At 37.8% G+C, this 20,480-nt stretch overlaps 2 protein-coding genes across 3 annotated transcripts in view; both read right to left on the bottom strand.

The window, feature by feature from the left end:
* TFEB (transcription factor EB) overlaps positions 1-5,841 on the bottom strand; it is an 84,063-nt gene extending 78,222 nt beyond the window's left edge. Inside the window, exon 1 of one of the 2 annotated variants that reach the window (XM_026680335.2) lies at positions 5,577-5,841. The gene's annotated coding sequence lies outside the window, so the exon portion shown is untranslated. The remainder of the gene's footprint in view (positions 1-5,576) is intronic. The other variant, XM_026680334.2, reaches the window with a different exon arrangement.
* A 5,593-nt stretch (positions 5,842-11,434) lies between these two features.
* LOC148131171 (pepsin B-like) lies at positions 11,435-20,480 on the bottom strand. The gene is made up of 9 exons (XM_087959766.1): positions 20,388-20,480; positions 19,969-20,122; positions 18,868-18,985; positions 17,775-17,896; positions 16,312-16,511; positions 15,383-15,505; positions 13,494-13,635; positions 12,206-12,304; positions 11,435-11,758 (listed from the first exon to the last, which is right to left on the bottom strand). The coding sequence occupies exons 1-9, from the start codon at positions 20,441-20,443 to the stop codon at positions 11,606-11,608; spliced, it is 1,167 nt and encodes a 388-aa protein (XP_087815892.1). The 5' UTR covers positions 20,444-20,480; the 3' UTR covers positions 11,435-11,605.

Here is a 20,480-nt window from a genome sequence, read left to right as displayed (position 1 = left end):
TGATTGGGTTATTATCTTTCCTGTTTTTATTCTTGCAGACTACACTAAATTGTTTGGAGTTGAGAGGCCTCATAAATCTATTTTAAAATAACATAAAGTCTAATAAACACATAAAATCAGCCAAATATTTTCTTCCAAAATATTCAATTATTTCCCATTTCCCACTCTCCTAGCAGACAGTCAGTATTCCTTGTCCATGGGCAAAGTTCACTTCTCATTGGGCTGGCTTGCCCCTCAACAGCATTTATTGCTCAAATATTTCTATTTTTACTTCTTAAGAGCATCTGCTTCTGAAAATATGCCAATGTTTTTCTCTAGTCAGGGGTGCTATTTTGGTTATATAAAAAGCAAGGCTCACCTCCAAATTCTGAAAATAGAATGTAATATTAAATGTAATATAAGTGCACCTCTACAATAATTTCTTTTAAAACTATTTTAGTTGTAAATCTATGGCAGAAAATGTTAACCAATATAAAAAACTCAGCCACCAAAAAAAGAGGGATTCATAAGACATAATAGAAGGCACAGACTGAGTCAAAGTTCTAGCATGTGGTGACAACAGTATGCTGTATTTGAATAATCCTTGAGTAAAATTATATTGGTAGCAAAGTGAATACTTCTGGGATGGATAATATACCCCTGAGCTTATTGCATTAGAGCTTTAACACAAGTAATAGCAAGTTTTATTTTGGGAGATCAAATTAACTCTGCCAATTACCTATCATTTAGTGAGTCAACATTTAAAGTCATCTCCTCTTGTTCCCCTTGTAATAATTTGACACTTCTCCTTTAATACCAGATAGCATGAATAGTTGCCTTAGTCACATAATTTGTGGCTAATTAATCATTTAACTTTTTATATATAGATATAAATAAATATACATTAAGTCACTCAACAAGAAAGAATACCAAGTTTGTTCAGTAATATATATATATTGAAAGGTCTCTATATATTTAATTACAAGCTCTGAAATAACACCAAATAAAGAATAATGAATATATTCATGCATCCATTCAAAATTCCACTCAGCTGTCTCATTTTATTTCAGTTATGTAAGAAATACTTCTATTGGTGACAAAGAGGAAGATACCTTAATTCTAAACATTTTTTTCAATACTATGATTAAATCACACTGTGTCCTCAACTACAGATTGTTGAACAATTCAACATGTTGTTGGTCATACCACAATTTATATATAATAAGAGAGCCACTGTGGTGTAGTGAATAAAGTGCTGGACTAGGAGAAGAGATCCACACTCTATCTCACCAATGGAAATTCATTGGGTTACTTTGAGCCAATCAATTTCTCTAGCCCAGCCTTTTACTGCTGTGGGAATAATAATGGAGGATGATCCCTATATAAGCTAGCTTGAACTCATAAAAGAAATATGAGATTTAAATCTAACAAAGAAATACATGACAAATCAGGCTTTTCAAACCTCTGCAAATGGTCCATACACAACTTTAACCAAAATTCCATCCCCTAAAAACTCCAAAGCCACTTTTTTCCCCAAATATTTGAAGATGTCTATCAAATTCCCTCTCATGGGTCTTCTCAAAGCTAAAAATCTTCCGTTCTTTCAATGTCTCTTCATGAGGTTTGGTTTCTGGTCTTTTGATCATTCTTATTGCTTGTTTCTTAACTTGTTCCAATCTGATTTTTTTAAAAAAATATGTAGTCCAGAGATGCACAGAATATAATGATGGGATCTCTCCAAAGTAAAATAAAATCATGGGATTGTGTTCTGTAATTTGGAGACTATACTTCCCCCGATGCAACCTAAAATTTCATTTGTCCCTTCCATAATCATATTATATTGCTGGCTTATATTCAGTCTGCAAATAAATTATTCCAGGATTTTTCCCAAAAGTACTACTGTATTATCAAGAAAGATACCTGCACTGTATTCTGGTAAACTTGATTTGTTTCCTAAGTGAAAAAAAAATGACTTTCTCTCTGTTACATTTAATTCTATTTTCTAGCTAATAAAGGTTGATTTCTCACTGTTTAGCTGTTGAGTCTTTCTCTCAATGTTGTGCCATATGCAAAACTAACAGCTCCCTCCAGTTTGATGAGCAAGCAAGAACTGATGATGAGGTATCTATCTACTTGTTACACCATATCAGTTCATGCTTCACTTGAATACACTTCCTAGCTACCTATGGGGATTTAAGTAGCACTTAAATGCAAAGGTGTGCTCACTCTAGCATTATTTCATGCTATATGCTTCCAAAGGTCACAAAGAAAAGGTCACATTTTTTTCACCATTTAATCTAGATACTGTGAGTAAGAAGAAAAATAAGTCATCTTTTAGTTTTAAAGCATGCAGCTTCTTCTGTCATGTGGAAAAATAACAGGAACATCAGATGGATTTCTTTTTGCAACAATTGGACAGTGTTAGCTTCATGACAAGCTACAATTTGTTTAAACAGAGTTTACTAAATAAACACAATGTTAAATCATGGTTAATTATTGACTGCTTTTTGCTTAATACATTGAACAAAAAATGTAAAAATACAACAGCCATGCTCAGACATGGCAATTCCACCTATCTAAGATCAGATTTATACATCACACTAAGCTTCGCTAAGAAATGGGATTTTCCAAAGCCTGTTCACTTTAGCAAGTTTTTCAGCATATTCCATAATGGCAGCCACTATGATAGATTCAGTAAACCATAGTTAAAGCATGACTTAATTAAATATGTGGTCCAAATTTAAAATCATTGAATTTGCATGTTCCTGCCAATTATTTTCTAACACTACTGAATGTAAACTTTACTTTTCAAAATTAGTTTTATAACTTTCAAAAAAAACTGCCTTTGAAAAAGACTTCATCCTTGGCGAAGCATTTATCACTTCTAATATATACACAGAGAAGCCAATACTAAAAAAAATTCTCAGAACACAATGGCCAAAACAGGCTGCAGGTCTTAGCTCTTAAGAGAGCTTGTAATCATTCTCTGCTTGTAAAAGATGAGAAATATATCTAGCAAGAATAGGAACTGGATATATGTACCTCCAGTTCCAAAAATCTATGCTATCCAGACTGAAAAAAGATAGTTTCCTAGACATAAGCTTTGCCAGCTACTCTGAAAAGTCTACAAGGAAAAACTCCCAAGAAGTTTTATCTTCTGAATGAAGATGCCCGAACAGGGGACAGATCAAAACAAATAAATCCCAGCTTTGCAGAGGTTTTACACCCAAACTAGTCAATGACGGCCATAAGGATTACTCAACTCTCCCACTTCTGAGTCACATTTCTTACAACAGTACAGAAACCAGACCCATTATGTTTCCTGTTGCATGTGTTATGTGAGATTTGAGATAGCCTGTACTAGGCATAAAATCCCAACTATTCCTCAGCAGGTGATTTTATGGCCACCAAGAGGTTGTATATGCTGTATATATCCTGGTACCAAGCCCTAGGAATCCTCAAGACTCCGTGTTTTGTTTTAATTCTTCTCCAAAGGACAGGTTACTTGCATCTGCTTATCCAGTACTGTGTGACCTGCATATATAGCATCTGTAAACAGAAAAGGAAAGCAATAGACTCAAGAAAAATCAGGCAGAGACCTGTCTTTCCAGCCCCCGTACGGGTGGTGGAAGTAGCCATGCATGAAGTTAAACAAATATGGTAGAGGAAATTAAAAGCACAATGAACAGTAGTAAGATGCGTGCCCTGAGCTACCATCTGTTCAGGGTCTCACCCCCCCCCTTATGTTCATTAAGAAAAAATGTGCAAGCTCAAAGCAATAGGTATTAATAAAATATTCTGAGTACAGTGCTTCTCAGAAATCTAAGGATTACGCAGAGCATTAAAGCATTGCAGCAATAATAAATTACACCTTGTATTTAGCACCAAAGCTATAAACACATTCACACCTTCTTTAAATTTACTGTCATTGGAAAGTTCATGGAAACACTTTTAATAAATGTATCATATCAGAGCGGCATAAATACAGTAAACCAGTGTTTTAAGATGCTGCATAGTTTTTGTTTGTTTGTGTGTTTGTTTTTTGCTACCAGTGATGATGATCATATCTTGTTTGCAGCCCACGAGTGCTATTCCTAGATCTAACCTTTGACCTGCCGGGATATTTTTGATACAAGTTCTGATAGAAGTTTGCCACCCAGTCATGTTTTTTTCTCCCTTGTACAAACTTGTAAACTCCCTTGTAAAACAAAACCTCCAAGCAGCTACATTTCCAGTACAACCACCATTGCTAAAAAAAAAAAAAAAAAAGAAGTACTAAAGCAGGAGCCTAAAAGAGAAACCGTCGCCTTCCTGCCTACCCTAGCAAAGGCTTATATTCTGTTTAATCATCGGCAGGTTTGGGGAGCAGGGCACATGGTAGAGGTTCCCCAGCACGAGGCATTCCACCTAAAGCAGCGCTAACTACCGAAGAGCGCCGGAGGCAGGCCGGGCGCTTCATGACGCGGCCGGCATTTATTTTTTCCCCACACCTCTTAACATCAAAAGCACGTGGGAATTCCCCGAGACTTTGTCCGAAGAATAATCAAACGTCAAATTAAAGCTAACGAGGAGCCTTCCAGCACCTCTCTCATCGGAAACTTCCGTTTCACAAGCAGAACGAAATAAAGTCGTCTCGTCGGGATTCGCCTTGAAGGCAGCGCGAACGGGACGAACGAAGCCCGGGAGGCGAAGTGAGGCAGGAATATTGCCGGCTAGACCAACAGCAAAACTACCAGAAGTTCGGGAGCCCCCGCTGAAAGGCAACCCCCCCTCCCTTTTTTTGAAGTAACAGTTATGCAAAGCTTCCCTTGGATCCCCGTAATCTCCTGGCGGCGCTGCAGAGAAAGAAGGCGAGGCGGGCCAGCCCCACCTCCAAGCCCCGCTTCCTCCTTTCTCCAATTTGAGCGCACCCCCGCTCTTCCTCCGCCTCCTCCGCCTGGCAGCGGGCGAAGTCAGCAGCTCTCGGCTTTTCCTCCTCCTCCTCAATTGCTCTGCGGCTCTGCCACCGGCTGGGAAATGCCATGGGAGGGGGAGGGGGGGAGGTTCAAGAAACTTTCTTCCCCGGGTTTCCTTCCCACCCCCGTCGTCACGCGTGACCCCAAGCGCTCAGGGGTAGGACTTCAAACTCGGGATCTACCGGCCCTCCCTGAAGTTGCTCGGGGACCGCTCACTGGAGACGAAGCAGGAGGACGCCCCGCCGGCGCCTCCGCCGAGCCTGAGCCTTTCCGCTTCGTCCGCTCGCCGCCCCCTTCCCCGGCGTTTCCCCGGATTCTCGCGACCCGCTTGGAGTTATGCGCGCCCCCACCTCCCCCCCCACCACCACCACCACCACTACGCGGCATCTCCTTTCCCTTCGCCCTCTCTTGCACCTGCTGGCTTGGGAATCCCGAATGTCTTTCGGGTCAAACCAGGCGTCGGACCCACCGCTGCCACCCCAATCAGCGGATGGGCGGGGGTTGGGGGGGGAGAAGGAAAGCGGCGGCAAGGGTTACTGTTACTTTTTGCCGGCCCCGGTTAACACCGGCCGAAAGGCACCGCAAAGCGTTAAGTCTTTCTGCCTGGCCCGTCTGAAATGTTTCCCACCCTCCCTTACTCACCCTGCCGTGAAGGTCAGGAAACCGCTGTATTCTCTTAAGGGAGAAACGTATTATAACCCCGCCGCTACTGCCAAGCCGCTTCGCCAACTCACTGAAGTTTTGGTCTCGTCTGCTGATCGGCTCCTCTTGGGCGCTCTTCTTGGCAGCCTGTTGCAGAAGTTTCCTTCTACAACTTTCGCCGCCGTCCCAGGACCCCTAATAGGCAGCTCTCTGTCCCCCTCATTTACTGTCACCTTCTCGTTCCTCAACTTCCTAGGCATACCCAAAAGAGGGCAGCACTCAACCATTTCTGGCCCCGCCCCTCTTGCGTGGATCGCTGGGAACTGTAGTTCAGGGAGTTCCCGCCTTAAATTTGCGCTGTTCCCCCCAAAATTGAGAGCCTTTGGGGTTCTTTATTATTATTATTCGCCTATTCCGTTTTCTTAAGCATCTTCCAGAATTTCCAGCATGTCTGCTATTGGTTCTTTTCCGCATATAATGTAGCACTTTTAACAATAGCATCTTGTTCGGGTTTACAAACAATGACATTAAATCGTTCCAACACTAGGGTAAAATGTTGTTATTCCTTCACCCTCTTAAAATACATAATATAAATATTTAATAGGAATAACTCGCATTCTTAAAATAAGAGGGAAGATTCTGTGATTGTTTAAAAATACAGTTCTCTGGTCTACAGTTGACTGATCACTGAGTTAATGCGAAGGGGGGGAGGCATGGCTGGGAAGCAAGAAAAAGTGTTATATCAATTTTATTTTTATTTATTTTATTTATTTATTTGATTTGCCAATTGTTTACAAGATAATAAGTATAAGTGTATACATAGTTGTGAATACATGAAATGGGTACATATAAGAAAAATAAAAGAAGACTTCAGATTTAGACATTTGCTTTTAGTTGAGAAGGAAAGTCAAATTACTTAGGTTTTTTTTTTAATTAAATTTATTTGCTGCCCGTCTTACATAAAGGAGCTCACATTTAATTTTGAAATAAATAAAAATACTGAAATTGCAATCACCTGCTTTTTCTTGAAGTAAGTTTTTTTTCTAATAAAACTTTATTCAATTTTCCAACAATTTAAAAAACTATTAAAATTACACAATTTTATCAACATTGAAGACATCATTTACTTAGGTTTAATATGTTACATTTACATTATTTTTTATTGTGGGCATGAGTTTGAAAACAATGGATTTTTGGAGGGCCGGGGGAGAACATGAGCTACTGAAAGAAAGTTGATATTCTGAATATTAATACATAAAATGACCAAATGTAAGAATATCTATACATATAAATTGAATCTACAGTTAATAAAAGATTATTAATTTAATAACACAATCCTGTACTTGTATGCTCAGAGGAATCCCCATTGATTTCAGCTGGATTACTTCCAACAAAATTGACATAAAGTTCTTAAGGGTTGGCTAAATTCAAGAAAGAGACAATTCTGAACAAGTAAGGGAAGATTGTTTTCATGATTTGCCTTTTATTAGCTTTGAGCAAAACAAAAATATGATCTGTCTGTCTTAACCCCATGGATGTTAGGCATTAGAGTTATGCTGTAGCATGCAAAAGTTACTATTGAGACTGTAGACTGTAGAAATCTCTACTCCAGGAGTGTCAAACTCATGTCTTCACGGAGGTGTCATGTGACATATCTGGACTTTTTTTCTCCTTCACTAAAATTGGTGAAGGCATGGCCAGCGCGTGACAGCCTTGCTCTACTCATTATGGGTTGGTCCTTTATTTAATCTGAGGAACCTGGTGAAATCAATGGGGTATTAATTATGACAAGCCTTTTATATAATCTGGCTGGAGAATTCTGGGAGTTGAAGTCCACAAGTCTTAAAATTGCCAAGGTTGGAGACCTCTGATATAATGCACTCTGCTCTGCTCACAGGGGAAGTTTGGTTAGTTACTTGTAACAGGAAAACAATACATTGCTCATTACATCAGTTGCTTTGATGTTTTCCACAGAAAGAGTTCATAGGGCCTGATGTAGTGCTTCTGAATAAAGAGTCTCTGATACTTATCAACATCTGTTTATAGTGACATGTTGTATACTTGAATTCACATAAATAATATTGAATCTGCAGGTGACTCATGAATGTCTTGTAAATCAGTTGCATCTTTCCCTAAAGCACTTGAATCATCCTTCCTTTAATCCCAAGGATTGGGATTTAACATGTCTAGATATAGATGGGTGGTCACAAAGAGACCTCGTTGTGAATCATGAGCCCCTTCCTCTAAGTATCTGATGATCTTGCTGTGAGCCCCTTCCGCATGCAAAGGGCAGAGCCAAATCAGATTTGCAAAACCCCTTCAGTCCCATGTTGTTGTGAGGCTTCCAGGGAATTTAGGAAACTGAGCCGCTTAATTACTGGTTCACCTCTTGCTCCAACAAAAAACACAACAATGGCAATTCCTTTGAAGGTGTTTTGTTAAAGTTCCCAGGATTTCCCCCTTTGTGCTAAATGGAAAGATCACATGGTGCCTTGATGCTATCTGAATCATCCTTAAAGTTTGTGTGTGTAGGGTACCTTTATCATTACCCTTTGCCATGACCAATTAGTTTCTATTAGCAATAAATATTGCAAGGAGAAGGAGGAGGAATAATTGAGGCTGGGGTGTGGCCAAAAATATGGGAAGATAGAATTCAGCAAAAGATGCTCATCCAGTGTGTGAAGATACTCCAGAGCAGGGGTCTCCAACCTTGGCAAGTTTAAGCCTGGAGGACTTCAACTCCCAGAATTTGAATTCTGGGAGTTGAAGTCCTCCAGGCTTAAACTTGCCAAGGTTGGAGAGCCCTGCTCCAGAGGATAAGGAGGAGGAGGCTGGGGGCTATGTAGAAGTGTCTTTGCCTTAAGACAGACCTATAGATCTAGAAGAAAACATGGGTGGTTTATTCACTGTAAATCCATAACACCTTTCATTAACTACATGGGTGATCTTGCTTTAATCTAACTATTAAGATTTACCCATGCAAGTCTAAAGCACTAAGCCAGTGTTTATGGTATGAAATCAGATGACTGTATCTATAAACCAGTGTTTCCCATATGAAATAAGTCTCTGCCACTTAAACTTAAGTATAAATAATCTCCTTTCAACAAATGTTACTCTTAAAAGGAAACAATAGCAAGAAGCCCTAGACCAAGCAAATAAAATTATATCTTTTAGCACTTCCTGATTACCAGCTTCTCTATCTGATTATTCCCCCCTCTCTTTTATGTATCAGGCAGAAAAAACAGAGCTGATGCTCTTTCCCAGGGACAGATGTTTCCCAGCATTATTTCCATCTCTCCCCGATGTGGCAAATGCTGTTCATTTCTCCCCAGTATTTGAAGGCTCCAGTCCCAGACACTTCAGAATAATTTTTCTTCCTGAGTTCATGTATTACAGCTTGGGTAAACTGTAATACATGACATATTAGGGGAAATTCAGAGGCATAGTAATCTTATGTTCTTTTCATTTCAATATTCCAACTATCAGTTTTCTCTGCATCAAGCCCAAGGTTATATGGTATACAACAGTAAAATGAGGTTTCTAACAATAATTTAAGCTGCAGCAGATAAGCAGTTATTTTTAAAATCAACATTAAATGCGCCCATCTAACAATTGGACAGCAAAATTAAAAATAAATGTTTTAAATATTATTCTGTGTCTTTTTAACAAATGTACTGATATTTTTCTTCAATGGACATTTCACACTGAGAGATTTGTACCCTTTTTATAGGATCATCCACCTGTTTTGAAATGATAGAAAGTCTTCCTTCATTACTGTATTTCATATAACAATGGTTGGTGACCTTAGAAGATATTTTAAGTTGCTAGTGAGAAAATGCTAATGAGATAGAACTTCCTATATCATATGAGTTTGCCCTATAAGAAAGGGGAAGTATATTTTTCACTTCACTAAAGTTTTTAATCTACAGATTCGTGGTTATATATTCAATCCAAAATATACTGATTGACCAATTACAATTTAATTGAAAAGATGTGTTCATCCATATAGCAGGTTGGTATATAACTCCCACCCATAAGGCCTCAGTAAAGTAACAGAATAAACAGAATAAACAAACTGATGTCTGAAAAGGAAGATCTCAATTAAGCAGTCGGTTGAGTGTATGAAAATATATTTCAGTACTGTGGCTGTTCTAATAGGTTCCCTGTATTTTAGGTGTTAAAATAGTTTTGGACACCGTTTACAAAAACATATCTCAATGAAACAAAAGGTTAATGAATAGGTGTGGTAATGTTGTCTCTAATAAAATGTCTAAGGTACATAAAGGTACCAAGGTGCCAGTTACTGAAGCACAGGAGAAATTGACCATGCCTGCTGTACTTTGCAGGCATTGTTTAACAACACTCAGAAATATACAAGGGAGGTGTCAGGCTCAAACTGGAAACCAGACTGGAACAACTTAAAAAGGCTAATAAGAAAATCAAAGTGCTGAGAATAAGTAATATCAATTAAAGAATGCAGGAAAAATTACCAAAATAATGTAATCAATTGCAAATATTCTAGAAGTAGGCCTCTTTATTAAAAAAAAAAAAAACTTTCTACTTCTGTTTCTGTTCTATTAGATTATGTGGCACCTCTTTTGAACAAGCTATAGGATAGGGTAGCAATAGCAATAACATTTAGTGTTATATACCACTTATATATGCAGTACAATGCAGTGATGCAATGTACAGATCTGTGATCTGTACTGTACATTGGAGAAACAAAACAATCACAAACACATAGCACAACATAGGAGAACAAACTCATCAGGACTAGATTCAGTAGTCCACCTGCATTTGAAAGACAAAAGGGCATTCTTTTGAAGACAGCAAAGCCCACATTCTGGACAGAGAGGACGGCTGGTTTGAAAGGGGTCAAAGAGACCATCTACATTAAGATTGAATAGCTCTCTCTCAACAGGGGAGGAAGAATATGATACCATCTATCTCCTGTTTCCAACTCAGTCCTTTCAGCAATTCCAAGAAGGGTCTAGGACAACTCACCACAGCCAACTTGCTGCAGCCAATTCACCTTGGGACAACTTGCCATGGGCAATTCATCACAGAACAATTTGCCAGGGGACAAGAGTTACAGTAGTAATATCAAAGAAATAGTCTGACAGAATAATTAAAGAAAGGATGCCAAAGGAGGGACAAAATAAAATGTGAATGACAAAAATTAAAATAGCTTTAAAATTATTTTAAATAAGTAAATGGAATTGTGGGATTGTCTAGCAGCAAGCTATCCCACAGTGAGTTGACCATGGCAAGTTGGCCGAGGTGAGTTGTCCCATTCTGCCCAAAAAGGTTCCACACCCATTTGCACTATTCAGATGATCCTGAGGACAGAGAGAAACCTTCAAGTGGCCTCAACAATCTCAGAAGGAGTGCTAATGGCCAGATGATTACAAGGAGTACAAATATTTCCATCCTCTACCATTCAGTCAAAACTGAAGAAGCTTCTTGGATGAAAAGCAAAATGTCTTCAAGGAAAAACAAACTCCAAAAAAACACCTTTGGGACAAGGAAGAAAAGGTTCATATTTGAAATACATGCAAACTTCTGATCCAATAAATGGGCCAAAATCCATTAGGTGGCAGTACTGCAAAACATGTTTCTCCTGGTAAAAACTTTTATTACCAAAATGCTTTATCTCAATTATGACATTTTGCAGTTAGTATGTATTGTTTTCCATTTTCATTTCTCCCCTATTTTGAGCCAGCTTTTCTCAATTTTTTCTTATACCAAAAGCAACTGAGAAAAAGATGAATTTCACTGTGGACAAAAAACAATATAATGTGGAAAGAAACCCCAAATATATACGTTGTTAATGAATGAATATTAAAACACCAGTTTGGCAGGTTATAATTTATTTCTTTGTAGCAATGGATCTTAAGTGAACAAACTTTATGTAAAAGGGCTAAGAGTGAATGTCAGTTGAGAAGCATACAATTTCAAATTTAATTTGAAACATTTTGTTGGAATCCAAAAATCAGCTCCATTAATCCAGAAAGAAAATTAGAACACATTTAGGCTGATGGTGCCAAACCAACCCTGTTGTTTCTCATGTCAAAAATAGAATAATATTCTTTAAGGAAAACATCACCCAGGATCCATAGAGGCTGCCCAGTTGAGGAAGGCACATATGTTGACTCAATTGCAAGGTAACAGTTGCCATTGTTCTGTAAAAGAAACAAATTGCTTCAGGTTGTATCCTTATCGCAGAAAAGAAGGAACATCAATCATATTTTACTGGAATCTGGATTTGGATTATCATTAAATTACATGACATAAAACATTGTTTAACTCTCCACATTATTATGCAATTGCGTAGGAGTATAATCTTTGCTTGCAATGACATGGTAAAAAATCCATATTATATGTGCTTCAATATGCATCTGATTCTTCAAGAAAAGCCATCGGTGTCATCTGCAAGTATTCTGACTGAATTATAGAAGGGGGATTACATATCTGATAGCTTCAAATTAAGGGATATATTTTTGTTATAAATAAAGTAGCATCAGCATAATGCTATTTCTATGTGGCATTATTATTGAGGTATGGAACATCAATTCATCTTAAAATGAAGTGGTTTGCTATGCACGGAGAATTTAGAAAAGCATACTTACATTGGCAACATAAGCAGAAGGAGGAAGTGGGAACTGGGAACCATTAATGAAAAAGATAATGGTAGGCATATTCTGGACATTGTTGCAGTCCACCGTATACTGTGAAAGAACAAATATGAGGGAAGGTTAAATTGAGGCAATAAGAAGGGTCGGCCAGGTTACAGCAGCACTATAAACCCTCATCTCTTTTCTTCAGTCTGCCAAAATTGCCTTTAAGCTGTGCAAAATGTCTTTGGGTCAATGAAATGATATTCAGATTATTTATGGCCACTAGAGTGACAGAAAAAATAATTATTTTTGCATTCTTTTGAGTAGACTTAAATTTTATACTTCTGAGCTTACTTAAACCACTAGCAAAACCTTTTCTATATTATTGTAGCTCAACAATGTTCGAGTGTTGTGAAGACCCAGGGTGGGATACAAAAGCAACAAAGTCACAAAAACAGGTGAAGTCCCTTTAATTCCTTCAACTCGGCTTCAAAGGTCCAATTATCATTGACTGGATAAAAAACTCCCCCACAAACAGTTGTGAAAAGGAAGAAATTCCATTCAAACTCCAAATACATATACATTATAAATAGAAAAAACAACACAAACCACACTGAAGCAATTAATGAGACAAGGCAGGATAAGGGCTTGAAGATGTCCACAGATATCTAAATACACACATTGGACGCCAGGACTCAGATAAGAACTGAAAGACTAGAATTATTTCATGCTTTGCTTCCAGCACTGACCATGCACAGTTTGTCCTTTTAAACAGTCCTCACAGCTGCAGCCCATGAAGGGGATCAGGGCCCTTTCCTCTCCTGTAGACCATGCCATTCACATTTCTCCCTTATCTGCTCCTCCCTGCATGCCCTAGGATAAAGAGGGGATGGGCCTGGGTCTTCCTCTGAATGCTCAGCCAGCCTTTGCCCTTCCCCAGTTTCCTCCACAACCTCCGGAGCCACACTCCCACTCACTGTCGGCTGTTCCTCCTCTCCCTCAGAGTCAGATCTAACAGGAGCATGACAACTGTGCACAAAAAAGTATATTGTAAGGAATAGCAAACAACACCCCCACTCCCCTGTTATTCTGGAGTAAATACCCCAAAATGCATATAAATGTTCACGTAGATTAAACAAAAACAAAAACAAGTTCACATCCTATTGTGGAAATCAGGAAAAACAAACATAAGAACAAGAAAATGAGGAACTGCGTGAAACCAAAATTAATAGATTTCTCTAGTCGTAATGGTAACAGTTCCCTGAACAATCACAACATTTGTTCAAGATTCTTTACTTACTGAACCATAGTTAGCAGCATTCACAGCCTGAACGAAATCTGTTAAATATTGTTGTGGGATAGTTAGCAAAGATGTTCCTGTGTCTATAATGCCCTGGCAGCCTTCACTGCACCAGCCCGTAGCCTGGTTGCCAATAGCAAATCTATAGAAACAATAAGAACATAAGGATATTACTACAACTGTTACAAACAACTAAAGCAAAATACAATTGGTAAAATAAATAAAAGCCTATGGATTCTTAATGTACACAAAGCCTTTAACCAGCCTTTACCGACTGGATAGGCCACAAAGCAGTGGTGGCATTCAAATTGTTTTACCGCCGGTTTGGTAGGTGTGGCTTGGTAGGCGTGGCTTGGTGGGCATGCTTTACCTAATGCTGGTGCACAGCTTTCCCCACACCAGCTGAGACCTGCAGCACCAATCAGCTGGGAGGATAAAGAAAAGAAAAGCGCAGGGGCAGGTGGGAGGGCCAATCCTGTGCTTTTCTCTTCCTCTCAACTGATTGTGGGAGGATTTTTTTGCTCCTCTCAGTTGATCGTAGGCTTTTTTTACTACCGGTTCGGCCAAAAAACCACTGCCACAAAGGCCATGATGGATTATTGAAGTCCAACAAATGTGGAAGGGAGGAATTTCAGGAAGGCTGATCAAGACATATACCTAGGAATCAATTGGATAGTAAGATGCCTTACTTCATGGAGGATTACCCATGAATATTGGCACCATAGTTAGGACCATGCATATTGCATAAATATTGGTCAATATTTTAAAATTAGTATGTCCAATAAACTTTCTGCGGTATTTATAGAAGCAAATAGGCACAAATATTGCAAGTGATCCTTGGAAAGATCTCTACTAGAAATTTTGGAAGCCAATTACCCTAACCCTAACCCTTAGACTGTACTATTGACCTCACCCCTTTCCTAAGAGGTCTGTAGGGGGCATGCATAAGCGCACCAATGTGCTTACCATCCCTGTCCTATTGTTTCTTTTATTTTTCTTATATGTACCCATTTCATGTATTCATAACTATGTATATACTTATACCTATTATCTTGTAAGCGATTGACAAATCAAAATAAATAAATAAATAAATTCTCATTCTTTTCAATGATGAAGCCTTTTTTAATAAGTTATTTTAAGATATTTTATTATTCTTAGAAATAAAAAAATACTATAACACTACTCTTTATATAATTAGATATATTAAGATGATTTGATATTATGAATATTGTTAGTATTATTGTTACTGCTAACTGCATCTTGCTCATTGGACTGTTGGCTGGTTTTTTTTTACAAGTATTATATTTACAATAAGAGCTGTGGTGGCGCAGTGGTTAGAATGCAGTATTTCAGGCTAATTCTGCCAATGGCCAGTAGTTCAATTCTGACCGGCTCACGGTTGACTCAGCCTTCCATCCTTCTGAGATCAGTAAAATGATGGCCCAGATTGCTGCAGGCAATATGCTGACTCTGTAAACCATTTAGAGAGGGCTGCAAAGCATTGTAAAGCAGTATATGAGTCTAAGTGCTATTGCTATTGCTACGATATGTTTTATAGTGATGTGCACTCCACCCAAGGATGACAGATAGAATACTAGACAATTGAGGAGTTGGCTGGCTAGCTAGCTGGATGGGTGGATGGTGAGAAATGATATGCCCATCTGTTTTCCAAATTTGTATCCTAGGCAGAAGAAGGCCTGTTTTCCTTCCCACAAACAAATTTAGAAGTAGCAAATAAGTATTGGATTAATCAGTTCTGCCAAAAATCTAATACACCTAACCAACGGATGAGAGGAATATCCTTCCATCACTTATAAGCGGTGAAGAAGCAGCTCATTCAAATAAAATGGAATCCGATATAAATCAGGAAGGAAAAAAATATCACTTACTCTTCTATACTGATCTGCCACTGAGCCTGTGCAGTCACAGGGGCCCAGGTAATTTCCCCAGTGTACATCTGGGGGTCAATGCCTCCCAATATCAGTTCTCCTCCATACTGAACAGTTGGTTGGCTGAGAGGAAAGAGAAAAAATGGGCAAAAGAAAGAGTTATAGCTTCTCATCTGCTTGTGGTCTTTTTGTGTAGAGTAAACAATCCTAGGATCATTTTCATCAGAAAATATGGCCAGAAAATAAAATAAAAAAACCAGTTTTTGGATAAAATTGCAAAATAACAATGCAAACTGAGCACAGATTGTTGTGTGTTAACACTGACTATCCACCCATCTCAGGTTCCCCCATTGACATACACACCCTTCACTCAACTGCTCACTCCACTGAGAACCATGTTTTTAAAGGCTGTGAAAATTCAACTTTTCACAATTCCATTGGTGAGATAGGAATATAATTAGAGGCACATATGTGGGTAAAAATCTTCTTACACCCATACTGTGAATAAAGTAACCTTTAGTATATGTGGTGGAATCAAGAGCTGAAAGGAGGAAGGTCCCAACAGGTGGAGTTAAGAGATACACTACCTTGGACTCTATGGAGTGGGGGAGGAAGTGTATGAGATAAAACATTTAGGATTAAATCAGGCTTTCCCAAGGGAAGGTGGGGAGTTTTATAAGATCTTTGTTAAAGTTTTTAAATCAACACTGATTTAACTCAAAAATAATTTTAAACCTCTTTCTTAACCTGATGTTTCCCCTCTCTTTGAATATCATTCATTGCTGAAATGTTGAACTCCATTATATTTGTGATGATGGGATTGAGCCATGGAATAAAAGTAAATTGTTCCATTCCAGATCACTCGTTCTGGAAGAAAACCATAATTATACTTACATGCTATGGCACAAATATAATGTAGTTAATCTTACCGTAAGAAGTAAAAGCTAAAAATAGGTTCAGAAATCTGGTTTTGATTCATCATCTGGTACAAGAGCGAGTATGATCCCTGGGCATTTGGAGTAGGATTGGTCAAACCCAAAATCCCATCAAAGTTACTATAATAGAAGGGTTCGGTGGGTTCCTCCACACTCAATCCAAACTGTTGGTTTTGAACTACAATATTCTGGATCTGAAAGAGAAGATTGAAAAATGCATTTCACTTGTAGTTCATTGCAACAACTCTGCACTTTCTCTTGAAATGTGTATATCTTTATCATAAAGTTAATGATTCTATGATTCTAAAATAAACCCCAAAAACTTTAACTTAAACCTTAAACTTTAACCTTAGACTGTCTACTATTGACCTCACCCCCTTCCTAAGGGGCCTGTAGGGGGCATGCATAAGCACACCAATCGTGCCTACCATCCCTGTCCTATTGTTTCTTTTTATTTTTCTTATAAGTATCTATCTCATGTATTCAAAACTATGTTTATTCTTATACCTGTATCTTGTAAGTGATTGACAAATAAATGAATAAATAAATAAAAATAAATAGATAATAGATAAAATAAATAAATAAATAATAAAGATATACAAAATGGTGAGCAATGCATAATGTTTTGTTCAAGTCAGACTTGATTTCTGGTGACTTCCATATCGTTTTCTTTGCAATAGCATGGAAATGGCTTGCCACCGTCTAGCAAGGGCAGTGGTGGCTTGCTAAAAGTTGAGGTTATCCATATGTGAAAACGGTATTCTCTATGGGAAGTGATAAAAGAATCAAGACTTTGTGTTTTTGTTGCTGATCACAAATACAAAAAGGGCAGGGCTCTGGTCACATTGCTGCAGTTCTGTTATATATTGCCTTTTTTTTCTTACTCCCCTGAAGATGCTGATGACAGCTACCCCAATTATGTGATAAAGATGTGGTAGAATTTCATTCGGGGTCATTGTCCCGAATGCATTCTATCACCTTTCGCAAATATGCCAGTTATGCCCAACAATGGTATCGGATATCTTCTTTCCTCGTCCTTACAAGATTTCACGGTTATTTTATCTTATTGACATTATTTTAAAAAAAAGGTTGAGCTGGTGAGTACCGCAAGACCAGACTTTTTGTAATAGCACCCTCTCCTTTGGAAACTTTGCTGGTCCTTTCCTTGCATCCATGCAAGAAATAGTGAAGGTTAATCTGATGTTGGACCTTCAGTGTTAAATTAGTATGTTATTTTAATCAGAATACTGTTTTTATGGCTTTTATTATGATACCAATTTACTTCCATTATGTTTATTCTCTTTAGACTTATGGTCATTTTAATGCTTATTTTATGCATTGGTCCCCTAAAACAGTTATACGTGTAAATGTAAATAAAAAGAGCCAATTCTAATGAATTAATCAGTGTGGCATAGTTAAGGAATCAATTACTAACAACTTGGTTAAAATCCACTCACCTGCACAGTATCATAACCTATCATTATTCTCAAATTACCAGATCCATATTTCAGGGTGTAAGTTTGTTCATTATTGCTGTAATAAGTAGATGAGCGATTCGGGTCAAACATATTATGGTTTTCTACAACAAAACAAGAAAAAATAGAGAGTAGTAGCTTTGCTCTATGTATGGTGAAAGATCTTTTTGTCTATACTTAAAATCACAACAGATCTGTACTTTACTTCATTACCAGCCCACACTTTTCTTTCTCTCATGTTGTAGGAAAAAGCCACATCAAAATTCTAATCCAGAGGTCTCCAAACTTGGCAACTTTAAGACTTGTGGATTTCCACTCCAACTTCAATTCTGGGAGTTGAAGTCCACAAGTCTTAAAGTTGCGAAGTTTGGAGACATCTGTTCTAACTGATCACACTGAAATGGCAAGGGGGTAGAAAGAGTTTGAAAGAGGCATTTTTGAAAAAGATATGCATAAGAATCATCTTTACTAGTACAGGTCAAGAGGTCCTCTTTTGTGGACCCAAATCAATGCAAAACTATGAGCAACATGGCAACTTTCAGCATTTTAAAATAACCCCCCAAGGTGTTAGGAAATGCACCTCCAGTGAAAAACCTTTATGTGTAGAGCTGATCATTTATGTGTAGAGCTGGACATTTTGGGCCAGTGACACATTTAGAATTTTGATTTTTTTTTCCTCTAAACTGATTATCATTTTTGCCCTGGCAAATGATATACACAATTATGAAATGGGAAATCCAGTACTGTAGGCACCAACTATTTTCAATTTTGTAAAAAAAAAATAAGGATGCAGGTAAGAGCAAAATCAGATGGAATTATTTAATTCCTATCTGTATCACCTTAAAATATCTAAAATGATGGGAAAAGAGCCCAAATTTTCAGCTCTACTCCCTTCAGTGATCCACTCACTGACTGGAGGGCTAAGTTGTGTTCTGCAACCCAGAAAAGGTTCCTTATCAATGGATAAGGTATAAATGATTTTAAATAAGGTGAAATATATTTGGTTTTGACAAAAATAAATATTTTGTCTAGAAGCACACATTCAAAACATTCAGCAACAGAGTGGACTACTCACCACAGGCCCTTGTTCTGCAATATGTAGAAGGTACCCACAGAACACCAGAGCCAGTATCCAAAAGAACAAGAAAATCTTGTGGTGGAGTCCCAATTGTTATTTTTCCAAAGTAGTAAGACTGTCAAATGAAAATAATTATGAGACAGGTTTCACAAAATCTTTGGAGTAACTACATAAGTAGGGAACTACCTCTCCCTGACAATACCTGCCCGTCCTTGAGATCAAATAGGGGAGACATCCTCCAGTCCCTTCTCTGAAATGTTGCCATCTAGTGGGACCTCAAAAGTATCTCTATGACTACAAGAACTACCTGTTCTAGGGATACAAACATTGGGATGACTACAAAATGACAGCAAAGAGGCACAGTGCACTGTTCTCCGCCATCTCACAATGTCCCGATTTTGGCAGCCCAAATTTGGCAGCCCTAGGAAACAGTTGTTTTTCTATTCTCACCTTGCCCATTCTCCATGAAAAAGAGAAAAAACTTTTTCAAATCTGAAGGGTTATTTGTTTATTATTCCAGTTGTAGACTGGAGTTGTTGTCCCACTTCTTTGGGAGTAAGTTATGCATGGACTGCTTGGCCTGGTTGCTGTCTTTTATTCAAGTAAATCAGTAAGAGAAATTGCAGCCCTAACCCAGAATGCTCACCAGTCATAGTAAAGAGAGCTATCCCAAATACATATTACATTAAGTTGCTCTTTAACAAGATGGGATATCTGAGTATTATTGTCAGAAACAATGTTCCAATCACATGAGACTAAAAAATACAGAAAACTGTTTTTTGCTGAATAATAATCTGCAAAAAATAATAATCTGCCAAATATGTTGCTGAATAATCAGGTAGCATCCAAAATTGACTTAAATAAATAAATGGATTGTGTTCTTTTCTGAGTTCAAACATCAGCAGTCAATTTACTGTTGCTCATAAGAGAAAGGAAAGATGAAATAACTAAGTGATACTTCATTATACATAAATAACATCCTATTGATTGGTTCTGAGGAGAACTATCACAATGTGCAGGAAATAAACTTAAATGCTAGAGTTACAAAGTCAGATGAAGGAAAGGAAAATACAGATTTTCTGTGGTTTAAATACTCACGTCCAAATAATTGGTCATTGGTTCATATGTAGCACTGAATTTATTGAATTGATATTTTAATCCAGGATCAATATGGTATTTTTCCAAAAATTCTTCCAACACTCCGTTCTCTCTCATAATTTCACGAATGGATTTTCCTTTCTTCAGAATGATTCTACATATCAAGAAAGATAGCCAGAATATCACTGTCACAACTATCTGCATATTTTAAAAAATATTTTTGTTACTAAAAACAATAATATCCCATCAAACAAAATACTACACAAACAAGAGATTAAGCGAAGAAGTAGGAATACTGAGGCTTGCCATGGAATGATAAAAATATAATTTTGCCATCATTTTTTTAACTAAAAGTGATATGCTTTAGATTGTTTCAGTTCTATTTTCATTTAAAGTATGGTCTTAGCTGAGGTACTCACCTATGAAAACCTTCTGACAGGTGGATGCAAACTAATGCCAGGATCAACCACTTCATGATACTTTGCGTCTTGAGGAATTATTTCAGGGAATCC

This window comes from Notechis scutatus, chromosome 3 (genome assembly GCF_049901735.1).
Source record: "Notechis scutatus isolate UNSWTSFEM ecotype Mainland chromosome 3, rNotScu1.2, whole genome shotgun sequence".
Lineage (NCBI taxonomy): Eukaryota > Metazoa > Chordata > Lepidosauria > Squamata > Elapidae > Notechis > Notechis scutatus.
The sequence above is the reverse complement of the archived record's forward strand: the minus strand, read 5'-3'. Positions and strand labels throughout refer to the sequence as shown.

Coding starts and splice junctions, on each gene's coding strand:
- LOC148131171 (XM_087959766.1), bottom strand. CDS start 20,443: ATGAAGTGGTTGATCCTGGCATTAGTTTGCATCCACCTGTCAGAAGGT. Junction 16,512..17,774: donor TAGGTTATGATACTGTGCAG/GTGAGTGGATTT, acceptor CTTCTCTTTCAG/ATCCAGAATATTGTAGTTCA. Junction 11,759..12,205: donor CTTCTGCTTATGTTGCCAAT/GTAAGTATGCTT, acceptor TTTCTTTTACAG/AACAATGGCAACTGTTACCT.